General features: G+C 37.4%; 3 protein-coding genes across 4 annotated transcripts in view; 2 read left to right on the top strand and 1 right to left on the bottom strand.

Moving 5' to 3' along the window:
• Positions 1–13,148, top strand: part of LOC139742036 (cytochrome c oxidase assembly factor 1 homolog) — a 425,467-nt gene that overhangs the window by 129,814 nt on the left and 282,505 nt on the right. The gene's annotated exons all lie outside the window — the stretch shown is intronic.
• Positions 2,154–9,412, bottom strand: LOC139742044 (mitochondrial import inner membrane translocase subunit Tim21-like; the record flags this gene model as incomplete). Its single annotated transcript, XM_071652604.1, has 6 exons — positions 2,154–2,243; positions 3,218–3,317; positions 4,019–4,092; positions 5,286–5,383; positions 6,247–6,309; positions 9,319–9,412. Coding segments are annotated over 6 exons (519 nt in total), but the record flags the coding sequence as incomplete, so codon positions are not given.
• LOC139742052 (TOX high mobility group box family member 4-like) overlaps positions 12,650–13,148 on the top strand; it is a 193,553-nt gene continuing 193,054 nt past the window's right edge. Inside the window, exon 1 of one of the 2 annotated variants that reach the window (XM_071652612.1) lies at positions 12,650–12,684. The gene's annotated coding sequence lies outside the window, so the exon portion shown is untranslated. The remainder of the gene's footprint in view (positions 12,685–13,148) is intronic. The other variant, XM_071652613.1, reaches the window with a different exon arrangement.

The following is a 13,148-nucleotide window of genomic DNA, read 5'->3' as shown; positions in this document are numbered from 1 at the left end:
ATTGAGATCAAAATTTTAACACCAATTTCAAGTAATCATTTCAATTGGGCAATGTAAAGATAAGAATTCCATAAACATTGGAGTACAAGTGTCCTAAAGGCTGATGCTCCATGTTACACATTAGCATAACACAAATATCAAAGTAATTCATTTCTTCCTATGTGGCACTAACTCAATAACTGGGAATGAAATATCACACGTTCCAGTTATTCCACTGTGTGGCTATTTTTACAACACAGACTTAATTTCAGTACAGTAAATTCTTGTTTTTAACAATCCTTGCAACTCATATTCAGTTTGTCGTGTGAGCTGCCTATTGATACCATCAATATCTTTAAGACAGTGACAGACAAATCATATCACATCACCCTGACATTTTTCTACAGCCTGATAAAAATGTAAATGAGAATATTGCAAAATGATAGCCTGACTTTTGTTTGTTTCATTTTGCCATCTGAGAAGATGGCTGGATAGCCAATATTCAGCTGCACTAGGTGGTCTTCCATGGGGTCCAGTTTGATGCGAGGCAAGACCACTTCACCAGGTTTAGGTATCCTGCTCTTTGTGATCAATACTTTTACATGCACGAGCTGTGACTCTCTCACACATGGGACTTCCATGTAATGTCCCATCCCAGGGACAGAGTGTTTTGCCTCTTACTGGAGGGGATGGCATCATTACACACAACATTGCTCAGACACACTTATCCATCTGTACCAGATATCACATTCTGAATAGTATGCAGCTTAAAAATCCACTGAGAGAGAAATTACTTCCATGAAGGAGTTGCATGATCACATTTGCACATGGGAGCATAGAAACCAAGATCCCAGACTGGAGGTTGATCAAATACAATGTGTAACGGTTTTCTTCTACTACTTAGCCATATATATTTTGTGTTTCATGGTAAAGGTTTAATAAAACTGCATGGTATCAATGACTTGAACCAACACAGTGTTTCAACACACTAATACAACTTACCCTTTACAAAAATAAAAAGAAACAAGAACTTGAACCACAACTTATATCAATTCAGTCTGCACTCTTTTCCCAACTGTTCCAGTGTGAATACCAGTTTGGCAAATCCTATTTTAACAAGCATTGATTCATGTACAAGACTTTATAATATGCATAAAGCATCATTCCAATGCTGCCAAACAAAAGTATGATAATTTGGTGGGTCATACGACTTTGCTATTATCAGATATGCTTATAATTAGATTTAAAAAGAGTAGTTTTGATGCAGGCCTCTGTGACTTTTATCACTTGAAATTATCAGCTATTTGTGTGGATACATCTAAGAACTGTTTTAAACATTTAGGAAGATATTAAGGCATTTCACGGGATATGGTAACATATTACTTGCCGATATGTAACCCCCCCCCAAAAAAAAAAAAAAAAAAAAAAAAAAAAAATAATGTGATAACATTTTACTTGTGTATCATCTTGAAAATTTTCACCCAATAACATTATGTCAAACTGGAGTTCCAGGATGTAACACTCAACTTGCCATACCTGTAATTTTGTGTGACCCTATATTTAGATATACATTTATCTCAACAAACACATACAGTTATATTGGGTCATTTCATTTCTTCTATTACATGGTAACTGAATGCCATTGGCAGATATTGGCAAATAAAAAAATTGAAAATGATATAAGATTCTACAAACACAGTGAAAATCAACTGCTGAAGATATACGCACTCTCATATAAAACTTGACACAGACTGCTGTGATGGATATTTGTATCAATTTGTCCTTCTTAGTCTGATGTCTACTGTATGAAGCCTGTCCACTGGACAAGATTCAGTCTCATGAGATAAAACAAGCTGATTATAGTATGAACATTGTAGTTGCAATGGATCATACATATTACACTGAATTTCAAATCACTGACTATCATTTCATCACTGTCATACCTTCATATGTCTTAAATTTAAGCCAACGCATATAGTTGTTCCAGTACCGGTGTGCAGACTTATGTTCTAAGTCACTTTTTGTCTCTGATGGTTTACACAGGACTGGAAGGTTCTTATCATGGTGGCAATCCAAATACAACCCACATCAGCGAAGTCTGTCAGGATCTTTGAGAGAAGACATTATGACGACACATGCTTCCTATCACAGGGCTAGGAGTTCCATCAGGACCACTACCTGTTGTCTTCCAAGATGATGGTGCCACTTGGGTATCCATCCAATTCCACAAAGAGGTAACGGTATTCATACCTTCCATTCTCATTCTACAAGTCAAAATGATAGGTACAAAGATACAAAAAATGATAAAACAAATACATTGTAATATGAATACATTGCCACCAATGACTGGAGCAGCACATTTTCATCTTTGAGCATGTTACTTTCAAAGCAGTGGGAGAATAAATTCGTCTATTCACACATCATGAAAAACACTTTAAAGGGATCGTATAGTTTTGGTCGAGACCTAACATCAGGTTTATACCATTTTTTGGTGAGATAATGAGAAACCTCATGAAATGAAAGAGCATGTAATTCCAAAAAGGATTCAACGTTTAGTTGATGAAAATAGGGTCTTGAAATGGCCGAGATATCCAAAAAAGCTTTCCTGATAAAATTGACAGGTCATGACTTTTATTAGGATCTCTATGTTTTACTTTGTTTTGGATATCTTGGTCATTTCAAAACTGATTCTCATCAAATACACTTTTGATTCCCCTTAGAAATGTATGCTCTTTAACATTTCATAGAGTGGTTTCTAAATATCTCACAAAACGTTACAAGCTGAATCCTCACGTCAACCAGTACTGTACAGTCCCTTTAACAGAACAATGAAGTAAATGATTGTCAACACTTCGTGTAGGCCCAATTGAAAACATGTGATGGTTTCATATCATTGTTGGGTGATGGTGATTGGGACAAATGGGTTGAATGCAAAACTGGTTTTGAGTTACATCGGGTATGAGCTCTGAGCATGAAACTAGTCCCTTCCCACTACAAAGCACTCGTTTTTCTTTCCACTTTCTTAAACACTTACAAATCTGTGCTTGAAAGTGTATGGATGTCACCAATGAGACTATTTTCCACCAGCACAGCTTTAAAAGAGCTAGAAATACCTCAAAGTGGAGATAATGCCATTCATCAAATTGACAGTGTCCAATTTCAAGCACAAACTTTTTTTCATTCAATAAAAAGTAACAACAAACAAGCTGTTAACAAACTTGGATGTTGGGCTACAAACCTGCTTCATTTCCAGATGAACAGTGGCCTTCCTATGAGGTCCTTCCAGATAGAATTTCATCCTCATGAAATTTACTCCATTCTGGGAGTATTCCAGATGGCTGTGAAATCAAATGAGAAATAACTTTTCACCTAATTACTGATAACTACTGATATTAGATGTACTCAAGTTCTATTGCATAGTGTTATTCTGCTATATGTCAAAATCTTTATCTTCTCATTCATATATGTATACATTCATGCATCAATTAATGAAGTGTCATTCATCTGGCAAAGTCATTACGGCATGGTTAGCTTTGAAGTCCTGCACATTACAAAAAAAAAATCAAAATATATATGGAGTAAAACATAAAAATTTGACAAGATTCAAAGAGTAAAAAGGAAAACAAAGCAAAGAAGAACAGCACTTCATTATCTAATGCATTGAAAATGGGCAATAGAAAGAACAAAGTTCACTCAATTTTCTCCAAGTACTGAGACACAAAATGTGTCCTGGTTTGTTCAGCCAGTTACTAGCTTCTCCTGATTATGATTCATCTTTGAGACTATTTTACAAGTACCAATAAACATGTTCATACTCCATAAAGCTTCCACCTGATCCTGACAAGACACCAAAGGTGCATTTTACGATACAATAATCCATCAAAACTTCAATGTAGTATGACTTAAAACGGCCTTCAATTCCTCTTCCCCATTAAAACTCTAACCCTACTTCCTTCACGGTAGGATCAGTTCATTTCATGAACCTGTGCTACATGTCTGTTGCTAGGCGATGTGTCAAGATGACTCATCTAAGGCTTACCTGACATGTCTCCTTCGTTTCCTCCTTGTCATTTCTCCATATCCCTTGATGGGTGTCCCAAGAGCATCTTGGATCTGTAAAGGTGTGCCATGAATACATGAATCCAAACACAACATTGTGACATCACAACTTGAGACATTATGACATGGACTGGCGTATCTAACAATACCATGTGGTCTTTACTCCAAGTAATTCTTAGTGTATACACCATAGCAATTATCAAAATATTTTGTCTAAAATGATCTGTCTAAATTTGTGTAATTCTGCCTTCAATGAGAGAACAGCTAATTAATTATCAAATTACACAATTTTACCAAAGAAGTTCAACCAACCACGTTCATACCAAAGTAAAACCAATGCATTTCTGTGTCATAAATCAATAGTATCCTGACTTTGACTGATTTTCACCTCCGCCAAGGAGGTTATGTTTTTGCTGGCATTGTTTTATCTGTCTGTTTGCAAAATAACTAAGAAAGTTGAGAACAGAATTGGATGAAACACACAGGAAAAGTTGAATGTGACAAAGGGAACACATGATTAAATTTTGGGAGTGATCTGGGCCACTGTCTGGATCTAGGAATTTTGAGTTTTTGATGGATTATCATTGGCAAATATGGCCAACAAACAAGAGAGTTCATCAAGCTGCGCGTATTTGAGGTGTGCATACGCACACAGTGAGTACTCCAGGCGCAGCATGCAGTAAGATGATGAGGTAAGCTCTGAGACACTAGAAAGGCTTCTTTATCATTGGGAAATACTGTGATTTTCGTATGGGTGGAAGTGAACTGCCTTTTCACAACTCATTATTTTACCTACACTGATAGAAATTTCCAGAATATTACTAGAATTACCCCTTGAAATTCTCATTCTATTATACTAACAATAAAAACAATCAAATAAACATGTTGCCCTCAGTACCTGGATGTTGCTGGGACATGAAATCAAACCTTGCAAAATGTGAAAATGTGCATTTTTCAGTGTTTCATACATGTGTCTATCAAGAAAATTAGAAATGAAAACAAGCAAGTATCTTTTTTTTCTCTGTTCACAAGTTTGAGTAAAATGCAAGCAGACCACATACTGAGTGTTTTGTTTCATTATTGTTGAACTTATACACCAAAAGTAGCACACAATGTCTAATCTGTAGCTTCCTGGTCTTTCACTAATAATCAGTGGGAGAGTTGGGCAAATTGAATTAACCTGACCAGGGCTGGGGTTAGGTATTGTTACATGTGCAATTATGCTTTGACAAGACAAGTGCACTTACCTGAACATTATTCTTACAGAGCTTCAGAGCGTTGGTGTATATACCATTTGGACTGTTTGATGAAAACAGTTCTTTTCCAACAGTGTAGAACATGAGCCCTATCAAAAATAAATGAAACATATTGAGCTACTTAAATTAGATGAACAGCTAAAACCTATGATAGCACTTTCTGTAAACAATGTTCTCTGTACTTTATTTCATGTGGTACTGTAAAAGTGTATATTTTCGCGCAACTAATTTTTTGCGCTTGGCCGGGTAAGAAGAGTTTCATGTGTTCTTAATTCCAAGGAATCAAGACATCACTCACAGGAACATATGGCAAGCAAAAATATTTGTGTGCTTTTATTTCTGCACTAGTTTCTGATTGCTCGAAATGTGGTTAACACAAACAGGGTGAAAACCATAACTGAATACATTTTAAACAGTTGAAGCTGTTCGGGGATTTTAAATTCTTTAAAGAACTGGAACAAAATGGAAATCAAAATATAGGCATCCTTTCTCCATTTTGACCTATGTAAAAAAAAAAAAAAAAGACAAAAAACCAAAACATATAAGGTGCATCACTGGATAGTGCGATCAGATATAGAGAAATTAACTTGTTAGGTGATACGCTATTTAATATCATTTTCGTTGTTGATCACCTGTGACCGATATCTGATGACCCCCAGCGTATCACCTAACTCGTCTTCAGTGTGACGAGTTTCATATCTCCTTTTAATTTCAATCTGGGAAACTTTATCATAGAATTTTGATCTTACTGGCGAAGATCTTCTGGTGTGGATTTGTCTTTGTTTTCTCTGATGTATCCTATTCCCAGAACCTTCAATCACAAACATTAGCACCTCCTGCCTTGCCTTTACAAGTGATCTGATCTTTTAATGTGTTGACGAAGTGGTTTGAAAAGAAATTCCATGAAAAACTTGACAACACCAAATTTCTTTAGAATGTAGGGTTTTCTTACCTGTCACGCCTATGCCCAAGACAATGATGCCTGCATATGATACATCCTTGGACGTCTGTGCGACTTTGCATATAAAGAATAGTGCATGAAAAGAGAAAAACAAAAAATAATGTCTCACAAAAATGCTCTGGGGATAATTACCATTACTTTACCAGCTAAACTCCCAAGGAAGAGAACTTGTCAAAGACATTATATCAAGAACATTACATACACTCTTAATTCTTCATGTTCTACATCAGTGTGCTGCACTTGTTCAACATCTTGCCAAGTCCCCATCCCCCCCCCCCACACACACACACCTCCTTCCTTTTTTTTCTTTTTTTTTTTAATGAAAGACACTAAATTTAGGGTGGTAGGTCAAAGTTACCCAAATTCATAGTTCTTGTCATGTGGATGTATGCATGCAGGGAAGAGATGCTTGGAGAAACTCTGATCATTTTCTGATTTCCTTCATTCATGAATACAGTAGCATGGTTCACAAGAGCATTCAGCAGGTGACACACAAGTACTAAAACAGAAAAATAGACTAAAAGACACAAAACTTTTATGAAATTTAACATGCTGCCATGATGACACTAAAGATTATGTTCTATCTTCAAATGTTGAAGACCCAAGTCATCATTTCCTTCAGATACGAAAAGATGCCATGGCAGCAAACTTCATTTTGTCTGACAGTCAGAAAATTGCATGTCAGTCCTATCTCCCATAGACAAATATTAAGAACAAACAGTTGATGTATGATGACCGGATGGTCTACAACATGGTAGCACAACTGAAACCGTTCAAGGCAATCAAAGTGACGGTTTACTGTCAACAGGCTTTTTGCAGAGAAAGTTGGAGATGATGAGACACTGTACTGTAGGGGGATCTGCTCTGGCACCAACTTGATTCGATTCCAGATCAAATTGACACAATAATGGTAATAAATATCTCAGCCATCTTTGTGGTGGAGTGATTGATTGGTCTTTGGGGATGAAGAATTCTCTCTGGACACCAGGACTATAATAACCTATTGTCATCGTAATGGAACAAATCCTGACTGGAAGGATGTGTTTATCACTGCACAGAGAGGTGTTCATGAGCTCTACATCAAATCCTTAACCCGTTGAGGACGAGTCCCGAGTATACTCAGGCAGGGGTCTATGGCAAATTCATGTTGTAGCAAAATCAGTCCGTCCTCAACGGGATAAAAAGACAAGCAGGGATTTATCTGGGCCACTGGATTTCCCTGGCTGTCTTAGTTTCAGCTCTTTAAACACCACATGCAGTTGCACCAAAGATGTGAACAAGCAGGCAAAAATGCTGGTAGACTGTGAAGATCTAGTTCAGGTATATCACAACTGATGTTTGTGAAGTGATCAGCAAACTTATCAGATTAAAGAGTTCTACAAGTGGTGATGATACTCTTAAGTTTCCTTGCAGAAACTATGAGTTTGATATGTTTATACCAGCAGGTTGTCTTGATTGAAGTTCAAATCAGATTTCTTGTAAAAATCATATTCTATTGCTACTTTTGCCCGAACTATCTTTTGACTCCATTTCATACTTCTAAAATGCTTATCATCTTTATCAAATTGTTTTGTATAATATTGTTACATCTATTCAACTTTCTGCTAGATGGTTTCCATTGTGGTTACCATCAGTACCCAAAAAGAGGATGTCTGGTGCAGAGTACCATATCATAATGCAAAAATTTGTGATAACAAAATCTAATACATGGCAGATCCATGTGTCTGCTCATTCACAACCTGTCTGCAATTCCTCAAATTTACTATTTGATGATGATGTCTTTGGACTGTAGGACATCTGCTGCATACGCCATATATTTGGCGGGGTTTTTTTTCTTCAATTTTTTTATTTTTCGCAAATTGAACAACATGCACTAAGAATTAACTCTGATTGCGATATGAATACACAGTGCACTCTAACATCTCTTTGCTTATACTGTACTCCATGATAGCAAAAAATTGTACTTGCTAAATATATGGCGTATACAGTATGTCACTTACGCAGTTTGTTATATGATGCATCACGCGTTACCCAGGGGTACCGTAGTACCCCGGGTTACCGCGTTGTGTAGCGCCACCTCACGTCCACTCGAAGACAGTCACAGAGAAATGCATGCACTGTGTGTGCGTGTACCTAGTCATTCCCATGCCACTGCATGTTATACTATGCATGCATGGCACGCTGTGCTACCAATAGCGCGTGCTTCAGTGCAGTGCAGTGCAGTGGCTAGCGCGCGCTAGCTCCAGCACCAAAATAATTTCCACTTTTTGGCAACCCTGGGTACAACCTTTTTAAAAAAATAAATAATTCAACAAAATGGCTGATTTTTATTTGGTACCCCAGATACCATTTATATCATCATATACAGAATAAGATCTTTGACGCAATTGTACTTAGGAGGGAATACACTGCTGTCACAAATGTCACAGGGTAGTCTTTTAGGCCTCATCTGGATCTAAAGGACCTCACGAACAGGATGCAGTGGAAAAGAGCTGAGAATTTCAGGTGACAAATTAGGTCTAGTACAGATCACCATTGCTATCACTAACAAATAAGTAGCAGCAACTTCTCAGCTTGAAGGAGAGATTATGATCCTAAGAGCACAAGTGTCTAAAAAATTCAACAGAAGACTGTCATAGTAACAAAAAGTATTCTATAATTTCTCCACAGGTGGTGGTTCATATATTTCAAACAACATTGTAAATTTACTTCCTTGGCTGGGGATAATACAGTAGTCAAAACTTTGGTGAATGAAACAGATAATGCACAAATGAAAAATCAGCAAAGTCAAGGCAAATACAATGCATTACAGAGAGTCAAAATAGGGTCAGTACTGCAAGACTGCACCCTCTGCACAAGCACAACTGACAGTAGCTACAGTGAAACAAGAATCTATAGGATTTACTGAATCATCGAGTTGTTCCTACAGTTGTGAAGTTTGCTAATAAATATCTCTAATCATGTAATGCTCATTATACTGATTGAGTCACAGGAGCTTTTGAATGACAGATATTATTTATGCATAATACAGACATACATCTTTTCAACCAAGTAAGTCCTTACCTCTCTGGCCAATGGTCAGTTGCTGTCCACCTGAGGTGGACTTCTTTTCAACTACAGCCTTCCTCTGTTGCTTGATGGCAGAGGACTGGACAAGGCATCTCCTCCATGTAGCGATGCTGGTTACCATGGTAATATTAGAAGGATGGAGCAGTGGACGACACTGTCTGCACACCTCTGGATACTTTGCCAAGGATGCACCCTCTGAGGAAACCTTCAATTCATTACAAAACAAAATGATCTAAATTACTGTTTTTTCTGAATCACACATATCATTCTTGCTTTCTTCGCAGTCTAATATCTGTGAGTACCTTTCCATCTGAAGTGGAACTTCTATATCAATGGGAATATCTCATGACAGTGAAGACTCAGTGTCTAGAACAGTTAATTATACTGGCCAAAGCCAATGGTAGACTTAAAACTAATATCAGATATCATATACATGTACTTTTAATAATATTGGTAGCTTTGCACATGTTTGTATGTGCGTGCACTTAGAGCTTTATTCCTCTTCTATTTCTAGTTGCATGGATTTGATTTTTCTACCATTAATACCAAAATGTCTTACAACTGCAGCTCCTTAAAAATGTCTTTACAAGTAAACAGTAGAAAAGATGAAAAAATATATGTGAAACGTTTCCTACAACCAGTAAAAATACAATGACTTGGTGTGAAAAGGTATGAAAACATGAGTATAATGCTATGGTTTGAGCCCTTTTCTTAGTAGTTACGTGAAATTTAACCCGTTTAGGACGAGTCCCGAGTATACTCGGGCAAGTATCTATGGGAAATGCGTGTTATAGCAAAATCAGCCTATCCTCAACAGGTTAAAAACAAAACTATAAGGGGATTTTACTGTGACCATAACTTCCTTCACGCAGATTAAAATGGTTAATACTTTTCTAATTTAAGTAGTTGCTCTGGCGATTTGCCAAAGTTCTGTCACTTTAAATTAATAAGCTTATTTTGATCCTGGAACAGATTAGGAAGATCAACAATTTGAATCAATAATCCCCCACAACTATAACAAAGCAATGTAAACATATAAGCATTAAAAGTACAGTGGCAGATCCAGGACAGACTGGGCGCGCCTCCCCTTATTTTTTGTTTAAAAAAAAAAAAAAATGGGGGAAGGGGTGTGTGCACCCCCCTTCAGTTTTGTAAAGGGTGCCCCCTCTTTATGGAATTCCTGGATCCGCCCCTGAAGGTAGTCACCTGCATGGACTGATAGAGTCTTGAGCCAGGTAAGGATGGAAGTTTGATTCTAAGATTCCAAATGATTCCATGGCAGGTCAAAGCTGACAGACATCTCCTTCCTGACACTGTACCAGATGACACTGTAGAGGGCAGTATTCTGGAAGCACAGCACACTCCCCTACTCCAAAGCTCAGCAATCATGGTGGTATGGTACCCTCAGAGAGATGAAGAGTTTGTCTGCTGAATAGAGTGATCTACTGCATGATTGATTGATAGAAGAAAAAAGAAAACAACAACAACAAATCAGAGCACTTTGATGTCTTGATTTAAGCACTCAGAGACTAGTGGAAGATTTTGAAGATTCTTTTCAGTCATCATCATGCTGAGCTCTAGACCACCACCAGCTGTATGAATTGTACTTTATGTGCTGAACATATTCTACTAGAACTTGATGATGTTTCAACAAGTCAATTTATGGCACTGGAAATTAGCATCAATGTAAATAATAAGTCACATAATGTGATATGAATCTTATTGCACATGATGACACTGAGATTCTAAAATATTAGAGATCATGTGCAAAGAAATAATAGATTTGGACAAGCTTAGTGTACCCTTCAATCAAACAGTATCTAATGATATATATCAAAATAATGTGTTCTGTTTCAATTGATGCACTCATACTCACCGTATTTCAGGCTCTCTCTAACTACAAACATATATCAATATGAAATAATTTTTAATAAAGATCACTGAACTGTCAACTTTTAGTGTTAAAAGCAAGTGTTACAAATCGGTAATAATCTTGGAAAGATTCTTCCATAGAACTTGTGAAATGATCTCAAAAACTGTTCAAGTAATCGTTTGTCAGGATGTCATGAAGAGTTTATACCCTTCACCTACCCACAAATGTCAATTTCCCTCATTACAACTTGAACCTCATAACATAACAAATTTTAAAGTGAAAATATTCGGAGGCCCATGGACTTTCAGAAGGTGTGCTTCACAAAGGTCTCTAAATCCTCTTTTGACTGACACTGCACAGTGACAGCTCAGTGTGTGCAAGTGACTGATGGAGGATGAGACAGCGTACGCCCACTCATTCTTCCCATGCACCATCCGGGACTGGAACAACCTGCCTGTTGATCCCGCCGCATACCCATCCCTCATCGCCTTCAAATCTGCGTTGAGGGAACTCCGTAGGATGTAACTCTTCATCCAGAGATTTTTACTTGCACCTGTAAATATTTTGCACCTGATTTCAAATTTCTGTTGCCCCGGTGCAGCTTATGCGTAGGCCCTATGTTCTCGCAGTGCGTTCATCCTCGACCATTTGAGGGAAGCACTTTACCGGAAGAAGAAGAAGAAGAAGAAGAAGAAGAGAATGCATGGAACTCTGCTTGAATGCTAATCAAAACAAAGTTTTAATAAGTAGACTCTACTAGAGTCTAGTAATTTACTTCAGACGTTCTCTATACGTATAGAACTAACCGTTAGACCTAATTCTATGTCACTGAATAAGCTGTTCTGATTATTGTCACATAAACATAGACCATGAAATTTATTAATAATGTAGACCTCTAAAGTTAGAGAATTCTAACAGTTAGTATCTAGGCCTATATGATATTTGAAATTACAAAAGGCAAGCGTTATCAAGGGTAATTTACCAATACCTCGTTAATGTTTAATACTCTTATAACTGTCACTGACTGATCATCCACGTACCCAGCAATAGCATGACAGCGGGGCCGAGAGCGCGACCCCGAGCGGGTGCGAGATAGCTTGACTGCGCCGCCCGGCCGGTCGGCTTGCGAGAGTGCGGCTCGGAGTTTCGTAGGTGTTTTACTGCCGAGATCCCCGCCGCAGCGACACGCTAGCAGCTAGCTCAGCGCGAATGTAGTAGCGGATGATGAGGATGTGAGATCACACAAACACAATTTATGCGACTGGGGCTTTATTATTGGTCCACGTAAATAAAAATGCCAATAAAAATACCACTCAGTTTTGGTCTGAATGCTTAATATATTATTTGCTTATTTATTTGCCCACGAATAAATATGGACAGTATTTTCGTAACTACAGATTTCATGTAACGTTATGCATCAAACTTTCCTTTGTTGCCGATTTTTCAGCCGCTGCGAACGGAAGGTGGTTTTCATGACAAACATTATCGTGAGTTCCTACATTTCGCTTCCATTTTTTAAACTCCAGCTGTGCTTATGATGATGCATAAAGTAGCAGAACTGTTCAGGAAACAGAGCGATATACTGATGTACCAATAATTACTTAGGACTCAATATTTCATATCACGATCAAAGCGGTGATACTGATTGAAAGGAGACGTACCGTAGTATTCGGTCAATTAGTATAGCAAATGTATATGGAGATTATATTGTCAGGAAAAACCGGTCACTTTACCTTAGTTAGAACTCGTATCAAACTCGAAGCTCGAACGAAGCTATTGATTAGTTACTACCCTCGCTGTAACATAATTAGTGTTACGTAGAAGTCTGTAAATTATTATTATTATTGTAAATAATATTGTTGGTATGGGATTATTGTTATTATAATATTAATATTACTTTATGACATGATAAACATGATAAAATTAGGTTCCCACTTCTGTTACATTCTAA

The sequence above is a fragment of the Diadema antillarum genome, unplaced genomic scaffold (assembly GCF_040938485.1).
Source record: "Diadema antillarum isolate AM-2024a unplaced genomic scaffold, OU_Dant_1.0 seq00000975_RagTag, whole genome shotgun sequence".
In the NCBI taxonomy this organism is placed as follows: domain Eukaryota; kingdom Metazoa; phylum Echinodermata; class Echinoidea; order Diadematoida; family Diadematidae; genus Diadema; species Diadema antillarum.
Note: the sequence above shows the minus strand (reverse complement) of the source record. Positions and strands in the feature narration are given on the sequence as shown.